At 37.5% G+C, this 22,444-nt stretch overlaps 3 protein-coding genes across 4 annotated transcripts; 1 reads left to right on the forward strand and 2 right to left on the reverse strand.

Annotated features, from left to right (window-relative positions):
* Window positions 1-220: 220 nt before the first annotated feature.
* On the forward strand, window positions 221-9,668 carry LOC105394969 (PR domain zinc finger protein 5). 2 transcript variants are annotated; one of them, XM_048626414.1, is made up of 14 exons: window positions 221-478; window positions 1,169-1,309; window positions 1,487-1,642; window positions 2,057-2,284; window positions 2,502-2,702; window positions 3,051-3,280; window positions 3,639-3,780; window positions 4,371-4,453; window positions 4,707-4,932; window positions 5,282-5,383; window positions 6,030-6,094; window positions 7,516-7,627; window positions 8,026-8,124; window positions 8,846-9,668. In XM_048626414.1, exons 1-14 carry the CDS (start codon window positions 371-373, stop codon window positions 9,062-9,064), a joined length of 2,112 nt encoding a protein of 703 aa, XP_048482371.1. In that variant the 5' UTR covers window positions 221-370; the 3' UTR covers window positions 9,065-9,668. The 2 variants fall into 2 exon arrangements, with proteins under 2 accessions (XP_048482371.1, XP_048482370.1); XM_048626413.1 differs by lacking the exon at window positions 5,282-5,383 and having other exon boundaries at window positions 5,928-6,094.
* A 2,144-nt stretch (window positions 9,669-11,812) lies between these two features.
* LOC125488504 (zinc finger protein 260-like) lies at window positions 11,813-13,288 on the reverse strand. Its single transcript, XM_048626582.1, has 5 exons — window positions 13,279-13,288; window positions 13,117-13,244; window positions 12,918-12,992; window positions 12,332-12,658; window positions 11,813-12,073 (listed from the first exon to the last, which is right to left on the reverse strand). The coding sequence occupies exons 1-5, from the start codon at window positions 13,286-13,288 to the stop codon at window positions 11,816-11,818; spliced, it is 798 nt and encodes a 265-aa protein (XP_048482539.1). The 3' UTR covers window positions 11,813-11,815.
* A 657-nt stretch (window positions 13,289-13,945) lies between these two features.
* Window positions 13,946-15,231, reverse strand: LOC105394989. Its single transcript, XM_048626417.1, has 3 exons — window positions 14,928-15,231; window positions 14,210-14,356; window positions 13,946-14,048 (listed from the first exon to the last, which is right to left on the reverse strand). Exons 1-3 carry the CDS (start codon window positions 15,069-15,071, stop codon window positions 13,971-13,973), a joined length of 369 nt encoding a protein of 122 aa, XP_048482374.1. The 5' UTR covers window positions 15,072-15,231; the 3' UTR covers window positions 13,946-13,970.
* Between the last annotated feature and the right edge of the window lie 7,213 nt (window positions 15,232-22,444).

Raw genomic sequence — 22,444 nt, forward strand, 5'->3', positions numbered from 1 at the left:
GTTGAGTAGAGTTGATTTGACACAAGACCACTTATAATACTTAGCTGTACTAGTTAGTATTCTGTGGCACTTGTCTATGACCGATGTGCTTTTATTTTGCCAATTTCTGCCAGTGTCATATTGCCCTTGTGTTGTGTGTTGTGTAAGGTTTTTTTTCTTAAGTTGCATGCACTGATCATGTGTCAAACTACCAAACTGTCAAACATTGCAGTAATTTAATTTGGACAGGAGGATGCCATTTATTTTGTGATTTTTGTGTTAGAGTGATTTAGATTTAAGACTAGAACTAAGACTGTATCAATGATATTTCGTGTTTCTACGCACTAGAATTCATCTTGTTGTGTGATAATTAAAATATTAGCTACTCAAAATGATCCAAGCTTGTGTTTTTTGCCTGTCACAAGATAGGAATCTTTCCCTAATGGAAGAATCGCTGTACCTCACTGTTTATCCAAGTTTTAAAGGAGAATATATTGAAGTGAGTATTATATGAAGCGAGCGGTTCAATTCATGTGAAACTTAATTCATAATTTAGAACAGAAACAAGTTTTGACTCAGTTATGTGTAGATATATCAGCTGTCCGATACCCATTATACAGGCTCTGCCTAGCTTGGGGTCGGATGGTCGTGTGTGAGATGTCCCCACATATTATTATTATTATTCAACATTGTATGTACAAATAAACCAATGTATAAATACACATAAAGTTTGTATTTAAAGAAAGAAGTTATATCCCAAGAAAGAGTATTGACATGGTTCTCAAAACCAAGCTTTTACCGACTATTAAAGCAACTCAGTTATACTTATCTGTATGTGAACATGCCTATTCATTTTAATTTGGATTAGGTTACACTTGATTGTCTCTGTGTATACAGTAGTTTTATTTAATTTTAAGAGTTATAGGCTTACTTTTATTTCCACACCATAAAGGTTGACTGGAAGAAATCGCGTTTAGGCGATAAGTCCGCCTTTGTATATATATACTTGTATTGTTCTTTCTTGTACTTGTTAACTTTTACTTTAAACTGTGTAATTTGTGTATACATACAATAAAGTGTTTAAATAAATAAAATAAATAAATAATTTAGTTATTTAATTTAATTTTTAATCTATTGATTCCTTCTGTATTTCTGAACACAATAATCATTTTTATCATTATATTTTCAGTACATTAGTTACTTACAAGCTGAAAGACTGCTTAAATTATGTTGGGAATGTCGGGTAAAGGCTTGCAATTTCAAGAAACTCTTACAAACAGCACAAAGAAGTTTAAACAGTTTGAAACTGTTCATGGAATTTTCGTCAGGAGTAAGTATTTTGAATACAAAATCAGAAGTGTTATCAAAAGTGTCTTTCTTTCCTATGGAACTAGCTTGAATAACATCATTAATGAATTTTAAAAGTGCTCATCATGGAATGTTATACAAGACATATTATTATACTCATACAACTGATTACTTTTATTACTTAAACATTACTCCACAGGATCTACCAAAGTCAGAGTCAAACCTCCACATAACAACTGTGGAGGCCATAGACATAGCTCCAACTGTACCTCTACTCAACCCCGTTGTCAACGCACCCAAACTAGAACAGAATATTGATGATGTCGACTTCAAGTTCATAGTTGAACCTTCAGAGGTAAATATTGAGTTACTAAGAAAGTCCAGTTACAAAGAAAAGTTTGGCCAAGCCAAGAAAATAGGACTAAAATGAGGGCCTTGACTTCCGATTATGATATTTCCTAATGCAAAGGTAATGCTCTCCCTTGCCGTCCAGAGAGGGAATGATGTCAGCATTATGGGCACCCTAGCTTTAGGCATGTGACAGACTGCATCACATTATGTATAGCTTTAATTAATTATATTTCATTTATTATAAGTAAAAAATGACATAGAGTAAACTACCTATTTTTATGTCTGCAAATGCATAGTTAATTCCATTGATTACAAATTCAGTCAATATTAAGGGGTATGTGGTATCATCATAATACTTAAAATGCTCTGACACCAAGTTTCATTATCTAAAATCTATGCTTATTGCCATACTTTTCAGATAAAAGACATTAATATAAGTCTAGGTGTAGTAAAACTCGAAGACACCCTAGACATCGAAGATAGTAACTTTAACAATGACACATATTTCAACAACGATGATGATGATGATGATTCTGAGGATGACAAACCCCTGGCGGTGCGGGCGACAGCACTGGCCGCTATAAAAAGAAAACGATCCAGTAAAAAGGCATTGGACTCAAGCAGAACAAGTACAAGAAAATCAAGGGTGAGTTTAGGCCTCTTTGCTGATTCATTGCCAGGAATGTATGTTTGGATGATTTACGCAAATGGAGGCTGAATTTGTATCTAATTATACGCAAAAATTATTCCATAAAATATCCAACTAAAAGTACTAGGGCCCTTTTCTACCAAATTACTTTTTGTAATATGATTTATCGTAAGATTAGTGGCTTTTTGCATCACATGAACTCATTCCCTTTCAGAAAAAGAAGCCACCGACGCCAGCGCCCCCTAAGTTCAGTAAAGTGTGGGCGTCCAGCGAGCAGGCTATGCGCTGGCACCGCGAGGAGCTGCGGCGCGCGCGAGAGGCGAGCCTCAGCTTCGTGCACGAGTGCGACGCGTGCGAGAGACTGTTCGCCGACGAGGAAGAGCTGAATAGACACGTGGGGGACGCGCACTCTGAGGTATAGTTATAGTGTAGTCTCCCTATAGTGTGTCTCTTCATCATCAGCCCACACAGATACCGACACTCCCGACAACCTGGCTAAGGCCTGGTGGTCAACCAAATGAACCAGAAAGCATTATCATATTTAAAGGACCATTTTTAACCGAGCTTAGTTTTGGGTCGTCCGAAACCTTCTCTGATAGTATGCTTAACAATTTGTGTGCCATAATGTACATTATATTCAATATACATTGCATAAATATCAAAAGACACCTACACATGGCAACATAACATACTTAATCATGAATTTTATATCTATCAATACTAATGTTTGTAAAAAAATGTCATATTCTTCTATTATTTGCAGGAGGCTGGCCAGTACACGTGTGATGTTTGTCTATATCGATTTCCGGATCAAACCAAGTTGCAACAGCACATGGAAGCTCACTACATCAACTACAAGTGTAAAAACTGCAGCTTTGAAAGCAGAATACTGGCGGAAATGCAAAAGCATGTCGACGAGTCCCACAGTATACTTCTGAAGGCGCCAGACGTGAAAGAAGTGGCTGTGTGCAATAGGTGTAAGAATGAATTTATGTAAGTACAGATGTTTTTTATTCAACAAGAGAGTTTCTTTCAGGAATTTTGAAGTGTATGTTTATAATAGTTTCTCTTTCTGTAATGTTTTTCCTTTTTATCATTTTATATATATTGTGTGTGTGTAAGTGTCCCTGTGTTTCTGCTTTCTAATATTATAAACATCAATGTATGCGAGTGGATGAATGTATGTTTGTTTGGCGTAGCGAATAGCGAAAGCTCGCTCAGTCATTATAGTTATGCATATCACCAGTTTCCCAGAGCCCTAAAATACTTTCATTTATTCGTTCCTCATAGCACAGGGTACATTTAAACTGTGTCTGTAATGGTTTTAAATAAACATTATTTTAAATTCTAGATCTTCAGCGGAGTTGAAGGCACATTTGGCAACATGCAGAACCTACAAGTGCGTGGACTGTGATCAGACATTCCCGGCGGGGCGCGCGTACCACCAGCACCGGCAGAAACACCGCTTGGATCCTGACGGCATCTACTGCGAGGTGAGTATACAGGGTGTTAGAGAACTGTATACAGGGTGTTGCAAGTATGTCAATGAAGCCGATGTGCTGAGGAACTTTCATTGTAGAGCCAACTCGGAAATCACGAAAAATTTAAAGGCTTCTGCATAAAATTTCATTCATATTAGATTATGTACGCCTTTGTTCACAATGTAGTATAGATACGAAGTCAAATCTAATGATACATAATAAGAAATATTACGTCCGTTTGCATGATTACAAAGTGCCTTATTATAAATTAAAGTTCTCATTTTAAATGTGCAAACATATTATAAATAATAAAATAAATAAATATGTGGGGACATCTCACACACGGCCATCCGACCCCAAGCTAGGCAGAACCTGTGTTATGGGTGTCGGACAGCTGATATATCTACACAAATACATAGATAGATAGATACTAAATATAAATATCAACACCCAAGACCCGAGTACAAATATCTGTCTTTAAACAAATATCTGCCCCAGCCGGGAATCGAACCCGGGACCATCGGCTCAGTAGTCAGGTCACTAACCACTACGCCATTCGGTCGTCACTACGCCATTCTATGATAATGGTTGTGAATCGTCAGGTGTGCAAGATCTACTACAAGGCGACGTGGTACAAGAAGCATCTGCTGACGAGTTTGAAACACGTGTCCAGAGATTCTTTCAAGTAAGCAATAATTTACAGACCTTAACTTCGAAAATCTTATAAGGAAAAAGAATAGTTGCTAGTTTGTAAAATAATTTATTTCGCAAAAAAATATTATTACTTTATTCAATCGCCAATAAAATACTATTTTCGTCGCACTATGGCGACAGTGTCACCACCTAGCGGAATATACGCTGCTTAGCTATGTTTGTTAGTATAACTCATACTTAGTCATCTGCACCAACTACATATTTTTTTATTATTCAAATTTCAGGTACGAGTGTGAAATATGCCATCAGAAGTTCCCGTCGTCGTCTCGTCTGAAGCTGCACATGTTCGGCTACCACAAGCGCCTCGGCCCGTTCCCTTGCGAACTATGCCCTAAGTCCTTCTTCAATAGGTCGAGATTGACTCGGCACTGCGCGTCGGTGCACAAAATAGGGCCCGTGTTTGAGAAGGAGAAGAATAAGATGTGTGAAACGTGCGGGAAAGGATTTTCGGTGAGAACTCTTTATGAAATTATAATACTGAACTAATTCCTCACATACTCACGTTCGTAATCTATAAAACGGTAATCAGAGGTGACTCACATGTGGGCCACTCGTTTTTCGCTTTATTTTTTATGCAATAACTTAATAAGTCGCGAGACGTATCGCCATAAAACTTGTCGTGTAAGTTTGTCTAAATTCATTTTTCGACCCCAACAGATTGTCATTTTTCAAATTAAAAACTATGTAAACGCAGGTAAGTTATATTTTTATGGCTAATTCATTTGTACGCCTCATAGCAACGCATGCAATATTCAGCCATAACAAATAATACCAAAATTCACACCGTCACGTTTGACAGTCGAACCACCAACTCGCGAACCACCTCCGCACGCACACGGGCGAGCGGCCGTGGCGCTGCGAGGAGTGCCCCGCCGCCTTCGCGCAGAACGGCAGCTTCTACATGCACATGATACTATTTACGAATATAATATATCATACTTAGCTAATTCACATGCAAATTCATAGCTTCACACATCACATCGTATCGCATTCCGGTGTTTTTATTGTTCTGTTTCAGTGTGTCAAATTAATCGGTGCTACCACGAAAAACGTTAAACATTGTTTAACAAGTGTTTAAAACAAAATTTGCTAGATTTATCAGGCGTTTGACAGCGCTAAACAGGTTTTAAACACTGTCTAAGTTTTTGTGGTAAGGCACAATGTTTCTTTGTTTCTTTCTAAAATATGTAGGTAGGTATACATACTCAAGTGATATTTCCCGAGCCTTCATAACGACACTTTTGAAGTCAAACCACCTGCTCGAATTTATAATTGCACTTTTCACAGTCGAACCACCTAATTAGTATACTGTATCTTAATTTATCCTATTGAGCCACTGTTGATACGTCTGTTCTATGTCTCTGCCAAATAAATATCTATCCTCATAATGCCACATTTGACACTTCCATTCTACTTCACAAAATTCACATCGTCACACTTCACAGTCGAACCACCTGCTCGCGAACCACATCCGCACGCACACGGGCGAGCGGCCGTGGCGCTGCGAGGAGTGCCCCGCCGCCTTCGCGCAGAACGGCAGCTTCTACATGCACATGAAGAGGATGCACGGGAAGACGATTGACAGGCATGGGCGGGAGACGAGGGCTGATAAGTAAGTTAAATTTACCCCTTTTGCTGAGTCAGAAAGGAACTTTAAGCTATAATGCCGTCATTAAATCTATATCTGTCTCTTTCTGTCCGTATACTGTCAAAGCAAAGCAGCAATACATCTAAAGACGTCATTAGCGTAAAGTTCCTTTCTGCAACTCGATATTTGTCAGCCAAGCCTTTTATTTACAATGCCATACTAGCTACTGCCGTTCGGCTGTTTCTAAGATATTGTCGTGAAGCAATAAAAATATTGTATAAAACTATATTCCATTTGTAATATTTAGGCATTCATTTTTTTTCAACATGTTATGTAAGCAAAATTTTTGCATACAAAACATTGCAGCATTACTACTTAATTATTGAAGTTGGCATAGTTTTTCACAACAACATCGATTCTTGACCTTGACCTCGATATTTACTTTATTTTGGCTGCCTTCTTCTTCTTCTACCTTCGGCCGGAGGAAGCCTCTCAGCTTCGGCCAGCAAAATCCGAAGGCCGAAATCTACAGTTCACTGACATTTACTAATGGACAAGCGGGTGGCGGGCGGTGATGAAACTTTGTTAAATACAAGTTTAATTTTTAAACTAAACTATGTTCAACTATTCTTTGACCGATGGTGGCAAGAGTTAAATGAATCATACACACATGTGAAATATTAATAAGAATTCTTATTATTCAGACACTCATAGTACAGAATTTCAAGTTAGTGTTGCATGAAAGTGGAAACAACCATGAAACTTTAGAAAAATAGTTTGCATATTATGGCAATCGTTTTTCAACTGTACTTGAGGTACAAGTAAAGCGATAGTTCTAAAGTGGTGTCTTGCCTGTAGGAACCCCCCGCGCCCCCGGCCGCCCGGCCCGCCCCGCCCGCCGCCGCCCAGTCGCACCAGGTAGATTACAATGTACTTCTGGACGATTTTCGACCACATCAGACGTCTATTCTATTCTCTGTGGGGGTGTAAGTACCTGCACTTGGCTCTCTCGAATGGAACCGTTGTGCACAGACACATGGGGACATTCCCAAGGTCTAAACTAAACTGCCTTCCTAAGCTAGTACCATTTCCCATCACGCTGGTCCACTGCGGGTTGGTGGATCTCCAGGTTTAAAAGAAAAAGAATACATATGTTCTGAAATCGGTGGGTGTGGTATTTTGTTTTAAAGATAAAATTTACTACTGAAAAAGCCATGAAGAAGTCTGAATGTACAGCAAAGTATTCGAAATATAGAGTTTTCTGACAAATCAAATGGTAGATGGCGATAATAAATAAATAAATAAACTTTCACATAATAACTATTTTATTTTTTATTTTGTAAACCAATTTACTAGCGCCATCTACCCTTTAGTTCGTCACAAAACTGCCAATAACGTTCACAAATAAATGGCCTACCTACCTACATATAATTCCCTATATACAGGGTGTGCTGCGACGTGTGCGGCAAGGAGTTCAGCGCGCGCTGCACGCTCAAGGTGCACTACGACTACTACCATCTCAAGAAGACCAAGTTCCACTGCGACACTTGCGATAAGGTAAATGTACAATTTTACTGGTGATGTATTTCTACAGTTTAAGTAACAATGTATGTTAAAAGGTACAACCCTGTAGACTTTATCCTAAATCAATTCATGTTAGGGTTAGCGCGCCATGTGTGCCAAACTGCCAATCACAAGTGCTGTCGACTCAAGTCGCTAGCGTAATTCGGTAGCAATTTGCATGACATCTTGATCAGCGCCCTTGTTAACGTTAGACGTTAGAAACTAATAAACGCTTACAAATTCCAGTGACTTTCCTATCGAATTCGTGTCTACTTAAGTCGACAACTTTACTACTATTTGATTACTTGTGGTTTTTTTCGCCAGTACCGGTTGCCAAACAAAAAAAAACCATTATATACAATATTTCCTAACATTGTCTGTTTGTCCGTCAGTACTGCCGGTCGGCGGCGGACCTGCGCAAGCACGCCAACACGCACGCGAGCGCCGCGCGCGCCGCCATCCCCTGCGACACCTGCGGGAAGACATTCAAAGTGAGTACAATATACAGGGTGTCCCAAGCCAAAGTGCACATCCGAATCATGGTGACACAATTCGTTATTGTAAACAACTACGAGTTGTGCCACTATGATTCGGATGTGCACTTTAACTTGGGACACCCTGTATAGTCATAAGTCATAACCAAAGATAACATACCTACATTTACGCTCACCTCTGTAATCCCCGAAGGGTTAGGCCAAGGTAAGTGCCACCCGCTTTTCGTTGTACATTTGTACACACGTGATGTACACATCTAGAATTTACATTTGCAGGTTTCCACACGATGTTTTCCTTAACCGTAAGAGCGTGGTTGTACTTAAATTCATAGAACTCATTGGTACATGTCTGTAGGCTCTGGAGTTCCATAAAACCCCACACGACTATACCTTGTTTCACGGGGAAATATATCTGACAGTTATTACATTCGAATGAAGGTATAGTTTTTGTTAGTATCACATGTCTTTCCACGTGAAACAAGGTATAATTATACAGGGTGATTGCTAAGTCGATGTATTCCTTTAAATGGGTTATGACGAAGGCATTCACAGTCGATTGAACCCCATAACGCATTATCCGAAAGTCAGCCATTTGTGAGTTATTTAAGTTTTTTTAGGATTTCTAATATTAATGTTTAAAAGCAAAATATTTAAAAAAACTAACCATTTTTTTAATTTTTTTTTTATTGTTGCTGTATAAATATATCTCAATCCGCAGACTCGAGGGGCGCACACGCAACACATGAAAAAACACGGACTCACCGTAGTGGAGCGGCCATTCAAATGTCGCTCTTGTGACGCGGCCTATAGCGTCCGAACTAACTTGTACCAGCACTACAAGGTCAAGCACCTCAAGCTGAAACGCAACGATCGGATTACCATCAAGAATCTGTTCAATCTGGACAAGGAGATCATTGTTCTTCCCGCGAGGAAGTAGTAGATTTTAATAACTCCCTTTCTACCTTTTGGTAGATTTAGGGCTGATTTTTCAATAGTCAGATGAACGTTATCTGAGGAATAAAATTGATGCTGTTGCGTCTGAATGTTTGTATTTGACAGTGACAGCATCAGTTTTATACCTCAGATAACGTTTATCTGACCATTGAAAAATCAGCCCTTAGTAGACAATAGACATACATAATTATGTAGCTACGTAGAGGAATGCCGAATGTATGGATGTAAGTTTACAAAATGATGGCCATCTTATGTTGCATTTATGAAAGAATGATACGCGTGATTTGGAGTGCGTTTTGGCGTAATAGATAGTTTTGAGACATTCCTGCCAATAATAAATAGGGTTACACAAAAAAGGCGGCGTCGCATTGATCAAAATTCAGTCTATTTTCTAGTTATTCATTAGATAACGTTTATCGTATGATGATTATGATCTCTAATCTCTCTATGATACAAGGGAATAGCGACTCCATTCTTTACGATCTCTGTCCTCGCTGCACAGGTCCGTTATCTACGAAGATAAATATAACTATATTGGCACCATAAATACGGCACTTTGATTGGTGGTACGCTCACAAAACGAGTTTATCGAGCCATGCCGCGTGACCTGGTCAGCTAAGAGATATAGTATTTTGTTTGGCCTTTCGTGTAGCTAATGATATTAGGTATAATTGATAAGTGAATAAGGTATTATAATAATAGTATAATTATTGTAAAGTGAATCATGGAACCTGTATCAGGTAAGCTTGTGTGAGAAATTAGTGTTTTAGACGGCTATTTTGTTCAAAAGTGGAGCCAGTAAATTTATAATAGGAATCTGACACTAGTCCTAACTAATATTATAAATGCGAAAGTAACTGTGTCTGTCTGTCTGTTACTCTTTCACGCCAAAACTACTGAACGGATTTGAATGAAATTTGGTATACATATGGTCTAGACCCTGGGAAAGAACATAGGCTACTTTTTATCCCGGAATTCCCACGGGAAAACTTTTTAAGGCGAAGCAAAGCGCGCGGGAACAGCTAGTTAGTCTATAAGTCTAATTATAGTAATTTTACGGTATTTAAGAAAACAATACTCCAACTATGTAGTGTAGGTATGTAATTTTTCGTATGTATAACGCACGCACATAAAGAAACAATATAAAATGGCGAATGTTACGTAAGGATTCTAGATATTGATATGATATTATTTAATTTGATGTATAAGTAATTTATTATTATAAGTACGTACCTAAGTATTAAATCAAGTCAATACTCCTTGTTTACTACGTAATTACCTACCTGATTAAATAATATACAAAAGTTTTTTTTAAAACCTGTCTTTTTTACAATTTACCTGTTCCTCAAGTAATTTACCTACCAGGTATGGTACACCAGACTTCAGGCGAGATGTATAAAAGACAAAGTAAGCAATTAAAATGTAAAAAAATTGATATTTCATATATTTTATTAGGTAAATATCATGCTGAATTTGAATAAATGGAATGTTTAGATAATTATAGTAATATCCAATATCTACCTAATTATTATACAAATAGGTAATATATTAAAATTACAAAATCTAAGAACAAAATATTAAGAAAACATGCAGGTAAATAAAAAAAATACGGTACTTATAAACTGATTGCAACCTCACCTTCCTAAAATATTAAAGATGTAAAAAAGTAATTAGTACATATAACTTAAAAACATAAAAAAGTAATAACATTACTAGGTACTGCACTGGTAAAAAACAATAAGTAAGCAAACGTAAACTGGACGGATATATCTTATGCATTTTGTTGATTTAAGATTGCTGAAAAAAAGCTATAAAACTATTCAGATCTGACAAAATAATATTTCCGTATTAAAAAAAATATATATCTCATCTTCAATATGCCAAAAAATATGTTTCTCATAAGTCACATCCCTTTCTTCTTATGTAAAAGATCTTTATACTTACTGAATTTAATTGCTCATGCAAGGGGTGAAAACATGATCATAATATAAATCACCACCGGAATCGCCTTTCGGATATAACATGTCGAAAAGTGGCAAGATCGAAATACATGTTTTGGCTTAAAATTAAAACTATTTTACATAACGAGGTCTGTAAGTACTGGTTCACTTAAGACTTAATTACGTATTATTAGAGAGAGCGTCTTTGAAGCAATATTATAAAAAACGATGATTGTTTCTTACAACTAAAAAAACAGTATCCGAACAACACAGTAACCAGTCAAATAAAGTATTTCTTTCTTTCTTTCTAACTGACATATCTTCTAAAAATCGTCGAACAGCCGATGTCCTGATGGGGTAACCGCACAGACTTATGGGTAACCGAGTATTCGAGTGGCAACCACGAACAGGAAAGCGTAGCGTGGGACACCTATCAGCCCGCTGGATGGATGACCTTTCGTGACTGGATGAGGAAGGCCGAGGACAGACTATTGTGGCGCTCTTTGGGAGAGGCCTATGTCCAGCAATGGTCGAATATGGACTGATGATGATGATCTTAGCATATGTCAGTAACAAACACAAGATACTAGGGTTGGTCATGTATCATGATGACTATACTGTCTGTGACTGTTTAACAACATAAATTAATTTACAGTTCATGAGCATTTAAAATATACAAGATGGTACTTTTGATATTCTATTTTCTTTTTGCCCCATTAGTGCGTTACGTCGTCATTGCCATATATTATTATATATTTTTATGACACGTCGCAACGCACCAATGGGGCCTCGCCCTAACACAGGCTGACTGATTTTAAATTAAAATGAATACTATCCTCATGCTGCCTCAGCGAGACCCGCTGTGCAAATCTTCTTCCGCACGTTTTACACTTGAATGGTTTTTCCCTCGTGTGCACTCTGGTGTGTTTGGCCAGATCCCCTTTAGTGGCGAACTTTTTGCCGCACCCGGAGAGGGGGCACGCAAACCTCTTTATATGCTGTCGCTGATGCAGGTAAAACTTCTTGTACTCGGTAAATTTCTTTTGGCATTTCTGGAAACAATGGGATATGGATTTATGAAAGTGTTTAAATGAAATTTGTATCAATGCAGTTTATAGTTCCATGCTACTTTAGTTAGGTGGCACAAGAGCCATCGGCTGCCATAGTAAAGCTAAGTTTATTTTGTAGTTTTAATGTTACTTCACACGAAAGCCTGAAACATGGGAGCCACAGTAAAAAAGTGTCATCAGATACCTAAAACATTATAAAAGCAAGCATTCTTTATAGAAATGTATGATATTCATACGTACCGGACATTCGTATTCATCTTTAATCTTGATTGAGAAACCTCCATCACACTTCAATTTGATCAATTCATGTTTATGTTCCATTGTTACACATTTCATGTTAGTTTTTTTCGATTCTGTGTTTTCATAAGGTGTTACAATATCGTCTTCAAAGATCAATTTATTTACTATTTTAACTTGATTTTTGGGACTATGTGGCGGCTGGATAATAATATCATCTTCTATGGTGTAGTTTACAGGTATTTGGTTTTCTTCTCCATTGCTGGGGCTGTCAGGTGTATGCCAAATAACTGGATTTGTAGCTCGTGTTTCCAAATTTTTATTTGTTTTCTGGAATACAACAATCTCCAAATAATATACGGGAATTACAAAAGCCGAAAGTTACCCCCCAACTTAAGGACTCATTCTGAAAAACTTTTGTTGTAAAACTTTTAAAAAAATATATGCAAATCAATGATTTCTTGTCCATAGTCTGTTGGACTTTTTAGTATGTTGAGAGGATATATTTTGCACATCTCTACTGGTTTCTATGTATTTCTATAGGATTCATTTGTCAGCCAGCAACATGGCGCTACACTTCCATACATACCTGTTGAATCTTCCATGTTCCATCAACCAGGTCCCTTCGAACATTTATCCGTAAAGGTGGGAGTGGAGGTATTTCCTAAAGAAAATTAAACAGGGTTTAGATGGGAAGGAATCTACTGATTGCTTTTTTTATTAATTTCAAAATAATAATATTAACAGTAAATAATATTAATGTAGTTACATTTTATACATATAATTACCTGAATGTTCTCTTGTACAGAAATGTCTATATTTGGTTCTGTTTGTGTACATTTTTCTGTTTTCTCTTTGTTTTTAGATAGAACCTGAACAGTAAAATTTTGTCTAAAATTCTTGGTAGGACAAAGAGCTAAACAGTCATCATTTCACAATTAATCACCTACTTAGACTCATTTGTTAGTCGTATACCTCGAAATCAAAAAATCCTTGTAGCTTTTCACCTATTCGCATTTCACCGTGATAGCGTTTTTTGTTGTAGCGTATAATATCGGTAGTATATTTTGTTACTAGCATATATTTTTAACAGATTTTTACAACAGTAGCAAATTTTGATGTAGCATGTATTATCAATAGCTTATTTATTAAGCTGCATATATTTTGAATAGCAAGTAAGTATTTTTTGTCGCATCTTATTTGGGTTGCATATTGTTGAAGTGGAAAAGAAATATCGCAATATGTACCTAATAATGCATTACAAACAAATATCTATCAAGGTGAAAAGCAACTACAGTGAAAACAGGCAGAAAAGTAAATCTACTATGATTTTTTCAGACAATTGTCAGTAGCGATCAAAAATTATACTACAAGAATAAATATCTATTCAGAAATTTTGACATCGCGGCAAAATGCGAATAGGTGAAAAGCTATAAGGATTTTTTGATTTCGAGGTATACGACTAACAAACGCTTAGACTTTAGTTCATCATCGCCTACTATATTATATTACAACACAACAATATTGTTGACATAGCTTTTGGATTTAATTTCTAGGTCAGAAGTTAAATTGATTCTTCAGCAGATATTGCCAACCAACACTACCCTTGCAGATTTCTTGGTTGTCGTTTCTGAAATTATTGTTATATACTTACATCAAATGTCTCTGGTGTATCAGTTTGAGTAAATTTTTCATCATACAATTTTATTGAGGATAGAGGCTGAAATTAAAATATTTTGTTAAATTATAAAAAAAAACACTGAAATAATGTTTAACAAGGTCATATTCAGTCCACATCATGTGGATCTTTTTTCAGCTTGAACTTTTAAGGAATTTGTGGGTATATATGCATTATATTTTATATCTGTACAGTGTACTTACCTCATCAATTATTTCAAATTGTTGCCCTAATAATGTGTTTAAATGTTTGTAATTCTCTGTTGCCAAAATCTTCAAATATTTGATACTGTTCAGAATCTGCAAGCATGAGGCACAGATCCGCTGCGGCAGGTTGTCACCCAACCTAACCTGGAACAAAAATAACAATATTTTTAAGGACATACCAATATTTAAAAAAATATACATAGCTAAAGCCCAAGTTAGCCCAACTTGCTCAGTGGCTAAAGGGTTAAGAATTATTTTCTGAATCCAGGTTCAATCTATTTTCTTCATGAATTATGAGGCTGAGTTTTGTGTTATTCTGTATGTTCTAAGTATAAACCACAAGCACATTATCATGTATTCTTTGCATTAGTAGCACCATAATTTTGTTCTTTTCAGCTTGATGATTCCTGTAACAGTTTAAAATAACTGATGATGACTTTGGCAAAAGGGGTTAGTGAGTCATCTTGGGGATTTCATTAAATACAACTCATACAATAACTCAAAAATACTTCAAGAGACAATATCTCAACCATAGAACTCGAATCGTTACAAGAATCATTTTAGCTAAAAAAAGTATGTGCCACAACAGAAGTTAGCCTGTTAGCAACTTGCTATGGGGTGCTATGCTAACTTATGGGTTACTTATACATATTAATAAGTTAAGTGTGGGTAAACTATATTAGTTTTAACATAACATCAGAGGTACGAAGTTTACTTTCAGTCCGGTAAATGTGAAGATGTCGTCACGAAGGCTTTCGCAAATAAAATTGAAGGTGTCAGCACCAGCATTGTCTTGTAAGCACAATCTGCACAAATCGTAAAACAACGGGGTTTCCTGCTGCTGCCATGGTGCTTCCATTTTCAGGATTAGAGGTAAGGTAAGATGTGAATGTTTTTAAATTTAATTCACTTGGTGGCATTGTTTATTAAAATATAGTAGAAAATGTTATAGTTAAAATACACCACATTGTACCAAACAACACAACAACGTCACACCGCAACAAAAATACAGCTGTGTCAGTTGTCAGTGTCACTGTCATGTCATGGAGGAAATAATACTTGTTGTGAATACCCCATTTACACTCTCGCCTCGGCCCTCGCCTCCTCGCTCGCCTCGTCACTCGTGCGGAGGCGCGAATGTAAACACCCACTCGCGTGCGACGCGAGTGGGTGTTTACACTCTCGTGCAGAGTTCAGTTGCCTTTGAGCTAGCAACGATGGAGGACGTCGAAGTTTTAGCCGCAACAATAAAGAATTTATGTATGATCACCGATTACTTCGCCGTTTATGGATCGATTTTGAAAATTCTTTTTTTTATGTATTGGGTTGAGATCCCATTTTTTTCAAATTTTGATTCCACCTCCAAGGGTGGGTAAAGGGTTAAAAACAGGCTATGAATTTCCATTTTGGGTACCTATTAACCGATTGTAGTTAATGAAATTTAGAAAGTACATAGGTAGGGTAACGTAACGTACCTAGGGACATTTTCGACTACCCCAACTTTGAATGAAGCTATCGCAGCGTACAACTAAGATATTAATGTGAAATTTTCTTTATTCGGTAGGATATATAATCTATTATCACTAGTATTTGTGCTTAAGCTTTAGTGTGGCCAGATTTTATTAAATTAAGATAAAAGTAAAAATGCTTGTTTTGACCCAAGGTACGTTACACGTTTGTACCTTGGGACACTGTTTCCTGTAGCTTTGTACTATGGAAAATGCAAACTTCTAAATAACGCCTTATATCTCTGTTCTTATTTATTTACTGCATCTCTCTTCTGTCTAGTTTCACTCTGGCACTAATAAGAACAGAGATATAAGGCGTTATTTAGATGTTTGCATTTTCCATAGAACAAAGCCATAGGAAACAGTGTCCCAAGGTACAAATTTAATCGTGTCCCAAGGTACAAAAAAGCAATATTTAACCAAAATTTAAATATCTTTATTTTTAATTAATAGGAATCTTTCAGATAATTGCCATGTCATAAAATTAAATAACTGAAAAGTTATACGTGACATCCATGTCTTTATTTTGAGCATGCCTCAATGAGATAAAGCAACACAAAAAACTATACAAAAGCTACTTTTGACTCCAAAAAACTTCATACTGTCTTCACCACACACTAGATGTTGGTATGATCACGAGACTCACTAGTTTTGCCAAGCGAGTAAAATACTATGCCTAGGGTAGAATTTTAATGTGTTTATTTAGCTGGTTTTTAAAATACAATCAATGTCCCAAGGTACAAGCTTCCCAAGGTACGTTACGTTACCCTACATACCTATATTTTTATCATTAAAAAAAATATGATGGTGACCTTGAGCTGATCTGATGATGGAAACGGAAGGTAGTCAAGGGAACTCCTCAACGGTAGGTATATAGCAACTACTTCGTGTTTACTTACTACTGACTAGTAGGACTTATAGGTATCATTTGCTTCTTAATTTTGATTGTCAATTATTGCAAATAAACTAAGTATAAATAATTAATAAAATAAAATAATGATAAAAAAACGACTTCAAAAAACCACTAAAACGTAAGAAATAATTTAAGGTTTAGACATGGTTTAGACCTATTCTATGCGACAGTACTAATATATCTAAGCAGGTAAGTACTGCTTTTATTTCTTACGTTTTAGTGTTTTTTTATTATTATTATTTTATTGAAATATTTACTTATATGAAATTAAATGTTTCGTCTTGCGACCAATCCATTATACAACTGAGGAAAAAACACTACTTTATAATTATACGACGACGAACACAACCTGCGCGGCACGATGTAGAAGCCAGAATGAAGCGGACGCGAGAGTGTAAACACCCGCTCGCGTGCGACGCGAGCTCGACGCGATCTCCTTTGACTCGTGCCCCAAAAACCGCTCCGGACGCGAGCGCCGCGAGTGGCGAGGCGAGCGAGGAGGCGAGCCACGAGCGTCTGTTCACACTCGCGCCTCGCCCCTCGCCTTGTCGCTCGCCTCGCCACTCGTGCGAGCGTGTAAATGGGGTATCATACCCCATTTACACTCTCGCACGAGTGGCGAGATGTGATAGTGACAATGCAAAAGTACTCTGTGGCAGTAACTATCTTTAGCATCTTTAGGTTGGTAAAACTGAGTTCAGTAGTGTTGCCTGTTTAAAATACCAGCGCAAAAGGGAAAACGTTCATTCTCAGAATAATAATAGAACGGTCTTGCCCCAGCTCAAGTTTTTCCTCGTATAGTGCCACAAACTTATCTGTTCCGGTGAGAGCGAACTAAATTGGTCCATACCTCATTATACTTACTAATGAATTTCATATTGACATAGATTATATGGACCAATTTAGTTCGCTCTCACCGGAACAGATAAGTTTGTGGCACTATAAAGAGCTTCAGTCACGAGAGTAACGGAGGTACCTACCACTTTAAGATCTCATAAAACTAAAATTTTACTTTTAATTATTTTTTTCGTCACATCTAACTATCAGTTGTTTAAAAAACGTCCTTCATGCGATTCACAACTCCAAAATAAAATCGATATAGGGTAAATCGTGGTATAACTGGCATGTGTCAGTAACTGGCACTTTGACTATAAAACTAAATATATTAAGCTTTTGGGTATAGTAAGACCATCTTTGATGTGTTTACAGCAATCTCCAATGAGCCGTTTTCCTTGACAGCTGTCAGTTGAGCTTTTGGGTAAGCCGATAGATGGCGTGAAAACGCAGTGTACCAACTTTCAAAAATTACATAGAGAGCAAAGAGTACTAAACTCAGAATAAGAACTCACTAGTTGTGATTAAATGTCGGGTGGTAGCGCGAGCCATCCTTCCGAGGCTCAGACTGCATGTGGCTTGGGATAGTGCTAAGTATTCTGTGAATAGTTCTACCCGCGCCGTCACGTAGTGTTCTTTTCTCTATGCGCGCCGTTTGAACGGGTGCTGCGTGCGAGAACTGATTTTCTATTTTTATTTATTGTATGATCCTAAATAAGATCCCAAAGAAATGTGCACTAACTCTACAGTATCAAGGGAGGAGGAGCAGATAGCTCAACTACAACTCAATTAATACAGGAGAAACACAAGTAAACTGAGAAAACTTGAAAAGAACGGCTGTACGCACAATCGCACTGAACGCTGAAGCAACAGTGACATCGACATCATAGAGAAAATAATACTACAATTCTACCTACCTACGTCACTTTCACATTTCGTTAGCCTCACAGAATAACATATTGTGATCTGAGTGTGTTCTGAGGGTTTGAAAGTTGGTACAACCCCAGACAACGCCATCTATTTCTCCAAAAAGGAACTTTTTTTTTTTTTAACAAACGCCTCATTATTCATTGATATTATAGTTTAATTTTACGCCGCTAGGTGGGTATTTTCCGGCGCTGGAAATTATCTCAGTCAAAGCGGCGAAGATCGCCAAAAAAATGCACGTGCGTTAAGTTTTTCTTAAGGAGACACCAAAATTTGTATGGCCTGTTTTCGCGAAAATAAATAAGTTTTTGATAGTGTGACAATACCAAGGAAGTAGGGGAAGGTCTAAACAATATCATAATAGCCCGATTCACTGTGATTTTAGTTGCTTTTGAGTTATATTTGAGGGTGCTAGTTACTGAAATGTAATTTATATCTTCACTTAGTAACTGGCACCCCCCTGCCAGTTACTAATATTTTGGGTTTTGTGATTTTAAGCTATTTTATACCTTATATCGACAGAAAATACTATTTAAAGTGCACTGTTAAAACCCCCAGTGTCTAGGCAGCTTTGTTTCAATAACTGGCACGGGCCTGCCAGTTACTAATCTGCATACATTTTTTTTACGCACCAATAACTGGCACTTACTGGTGCGGTAAACATTTCTTTCATGTTTCTTTTCAGAAAAATGACTAAAATCAAGGCAATCTACAGTAGTCTGTAATTGTCCACTGCTGGACCTCTCACCAGCAGTGACACTGCACTCTGTTCTCGACTTTCCTCATCCAGCCACTACCGGTCAGCTTTATAAGGTCGTTGTTCCAGCTGGCCCGAAGGTATCCGCCGCTACCCTTGCCTGTTCGTGGTCTCCACTCTAGAGCGCGTTGGCCCCACTGGTCATCGGTTCTTCGGCAGCTATGGCCTGCCTAATGCCACTTGAGCATACAGAATTTAAGAGCTATATCGGTTACTCAAGTTCTCTTACGGATTACCTTATTTCTGATATGGTCCTTTAAAGAACCACCAATCTTTCCAATGCCCGCTGATCGATTTTGAATCGGTGGACCAGTCCAACCGTCAGTGTCTACGTCTATGATCCATACGTCATCACCAGTAAGACGCATTGACTGAAGACCTTTGCCTTCAGGCATTTATGTGAAAACTTGTCAAATCTTCCCTTATGCAGTCCAATCCAGTAATACACATTTTGTTGTATGCACCTTACAGGGTTCTACCTTTTTTGGCATAAGATTTATTTGCCTAATCTCGTATTGCATAGTAACGTTTGGTCAAAGTCTCGTTACGCCGAAAATCGTATGGCATAAATCTCGTTTAGTAAAAAGTTATTTCGCATAACATTGTTTTGCCTAATAATGGTATGGCCAAATCTTGAATAGCCTAATAATGCTATGGCATGGGTTTATTAGGTTTATACAAAGTAATAATATTCGTTTGGCTTTAACTTTGACGGAGCGTCTCCCTAAATAGCGCAAACAGGTGCCTTGTATTGTTTCCGCTGTTTGGAAAACGCTCCGCTCCGCTTCGCTGCGCTCCGCTTTGGTTTTGATGAACATGTGCACCTAACACGCTCCTCCTCGCTTTGCTCGTCGTCGCACCTATTTTTAGGTTTCGATCTCATGGGGTTTGTAATAATTATATTGGTCGTTAACTTTCGATTTTTTGATCATACAATATCGTGATTTTCGGGATGTAGGAGAAAAATACCACAATTTGTACATTTACTACATACTTAATATATTATTTATTAAGATAACATTAGGAGAAACAAGATTATACATAGGTATAGACGAACATAAATTTGAGCAAACGAAACTTAGGTGTTTAAAGATTGTGCCTAAAGAGTTTTAGACGAAACGAGCCTTATGCCACATAAGTCTTGGCAAAGTGATGGTTCGGCCAAAAAAGTTTAGACCATACGAGTTATGCGAAATGAGTTTTGGTCAATAAAGATTATGCCAGATGAGCGGAACCCACCTTGGTTCTACCTTTTTTGGCATAAGATTTTTTTGCCTAATCTCGTATTGCATAGTAACGTTTGGTCAAAGTCTCGTTACGCCGAAAATCGTATGGCATAAATCTCGTTTAGTAAAAAGTTATTTCGCATAACATTGTTTAGCCTAATAATGGTATGGCCAAATCTTGAATAGCCTAATAATGCTATGGCATAGGTTTATACAAATAATAATATTCGTTTGGCTTTAACTTTGACGGAACGTCTCCCTACATAGCGCAAACTGGTGCCTTGTATTGTTTCCGCTGTTTGGAAAACGCTCCGCTCCGCTTCGCTGCGCTCCGCTTTGGTTTTGATGAACATGTGCACCTAACACGCTCCTCATCGCTTTGCTCGTCGTCGCACCTATTTTTAGGTTTCGATCACATGGGGTTTGTAATAATTATATTGGTCGTTAACTTTCGGATTTTTTGATCATACAATATCGTGATTTTCGGGATGTAGGAGAAAAATACCACAATTTGTACATTTACTACATACTTAATATATTATTTATTAAGATAACATTAGGAGAAACAAGATTATAATAATAATAATGTCCTCCTAGCCGAATTTCGGCTACGGCGGCCAATCTCAATTGAGATCAGCCATCTACGCAGGAGTAGATTATAGTGCCCAAGTGTGTGCGCAGTACACAGGAGCACTCTCTGTTCCATCACTCTCATAACCCAATGGGACGGATTGACCGACACGACTGGAGAGAGCTAGGCGCAGGACCGACTGCTTTACATGCCCATCCGACAGCATGGATCGTTTCACTGTTTCGGACAACAGGTGATCAGCCTTCTATGTCCTAACCAAACTTAGAACCACAATTTAGAAACACAAATTGATGGTCCCACCCGGGAATCGAACCCAGGACCTCTGGGTCATGAAGCGAAGCTTCTACCACTAGACCACAGAGGCAGAAACAAGATTATACATAGGTATAGACGAACATAAATTTGAGCAAACGAAACTTAGGTGTTTAAAGATTGTGCCTAAAGAGTTTTAGACGAAACGATCCTTATGCCACATAAGTCTTGGCAAAGTGATGGTTCGGCCAAAAAAGTTTAGACCATACGAGTTATGCGAAATGAGTTTTGGTCAATAAAGATTATGCCAGATGAGCGGAACCCTTCGTGATGACCTTATAAAACAGCTTGAAAACATGACTTATAAAAAAAATTGGTTAAAGAGCTTCTGAAGCTGTTCGAGGATAGTAATAGCTTTCAGAAGAGCTGTACTAATTCTATCTTTACCCAGAGCATGTGAAGCTGAAAGCCGTAAAAACCTTCAATTTCCGCAAGAAATTTCAGCTTAGAGGCAACTATACTACCGTCAGCAGTCTTCAACTTAGCCAGGTCACTTCTCCCAAGCTGCTGAATGAATACATCAAGGTGTCCACAAGCATTTGCTTTCTCCATTTCCGTTTCCAAATCCAAGGGTTTCTCGATTCGTCGCATACTTGTACTGTCATTTTGTCGTAGAAGTCGACCATTACAATGGTGATTTTGAGTCTTACCGGTACAGAACCTAGACAGGTAATTGTACATTACCTAATATCAAATATATTATTGATTTTAGAGTACTTATTGACCTAATTGCATGATTTTTTAAAAGGTGCCAGTTACTGAAACATCATGTGACAGTTACTAATTTTTACTGCCAGTTACTAGGTTTTTTGGGGGTAGTGGATATAAACTTCATTAAAATCGAATATTAATCATATATCTTTACCATTTATGTCTATAATTGTTCGTCATCTTATTGCCAGTAATTCAAGCCTACCAGTGCTTAAATCAGGCCAATACTTTATTTTTAATATATTTTTTTGTGTTGCTAGTCGCTTAAACTGCCAGTTACTAGTACTTTTACCCTATCCGTAATGCTCTTTTCCATCGTCCATTAGTTAAAAGAGGATGGGCGAAAATATATGGGAGCTGGGACCACCCTCCAATAGCAATAAGACTAACATCGTTGGCAACAACTGACGAGTATCGGGACTTATAAGTCAAATATCTCTGAACGGACAACT

Source organism: Plutella xylostella, chromosome 16 (genome assembly GCF_932276165.1).
Source record: "Plutella xylostella chromosome 16, ilPluXylo3.1, whole genome shotgun sequence".
Classification (NCBI taxonomy): domain Eukaryota; kingdom Metazoa; phylum Arthropoda; class Insecta; order Lepidoptera; family Plutellidae; genus Plutella; species Plutella xylostella.

Bases quoted from the DNA above. Each gene is read 5' to 3' on its own strand.
- LOC105394969 (XM_048626414.1), top strand. From the start codon at position 371: ATGATCCAAGCTTGTGTTTTTTGCCTGTCACAAGATAGGAATCTTTCC. The intron at 3,281-3,638 runs GTAAGTACAGAT...TTTAAATTCTAG, and splicing joins AGGTGTAAGAATGAATTTAT to ATCTTCAGCGGAGTTGAAGG. The intron at 3,781-4,370 runs GTGAGTATACAG...GTGAATCGTCAG, and splicing joins CTGACGGCATCTACTGCGAG to GTGTGCAAGATCTACTACAA.
- LOC125488504 (XM_048626582.1), bottom strand. The intron at 12,659-12,917 runs GTATGTATGGAA...GTTGTATTCCAG, and splicing joins GAACATGGAAGATTCAACAG to AAAACAAATAAAAATTTGGA. The intron at 12,074-12,331 runs GTACGTATGAAT...CATTGTTTCCAG, and splicing joins AAGATGAATACGAATGTCCG to AAATGCCAAAAGAAATTTAC.
- LOC105394989 (XM_048626417.1), bottom strand. From the start codon at position 15,071: ATGGAAGCACCATGGCAGCAGCAGGAAACCCCGTTGTTTTACGATTTG. The intron at 14,357-14,927 runs GTAAACTTCGTA...TTTTTGTTCCAG, and splicing joins TCACATTTACCGGACTGAAA to GTTAGGTTGGGTGACAACCT. The intron at 14,049-14,209 runs GTAAGTACACTG...TTTTAATTTCAG, and splicing joins AATTTGAAATAATTGATGAG to CCTCTATCCTCAATAAAATT.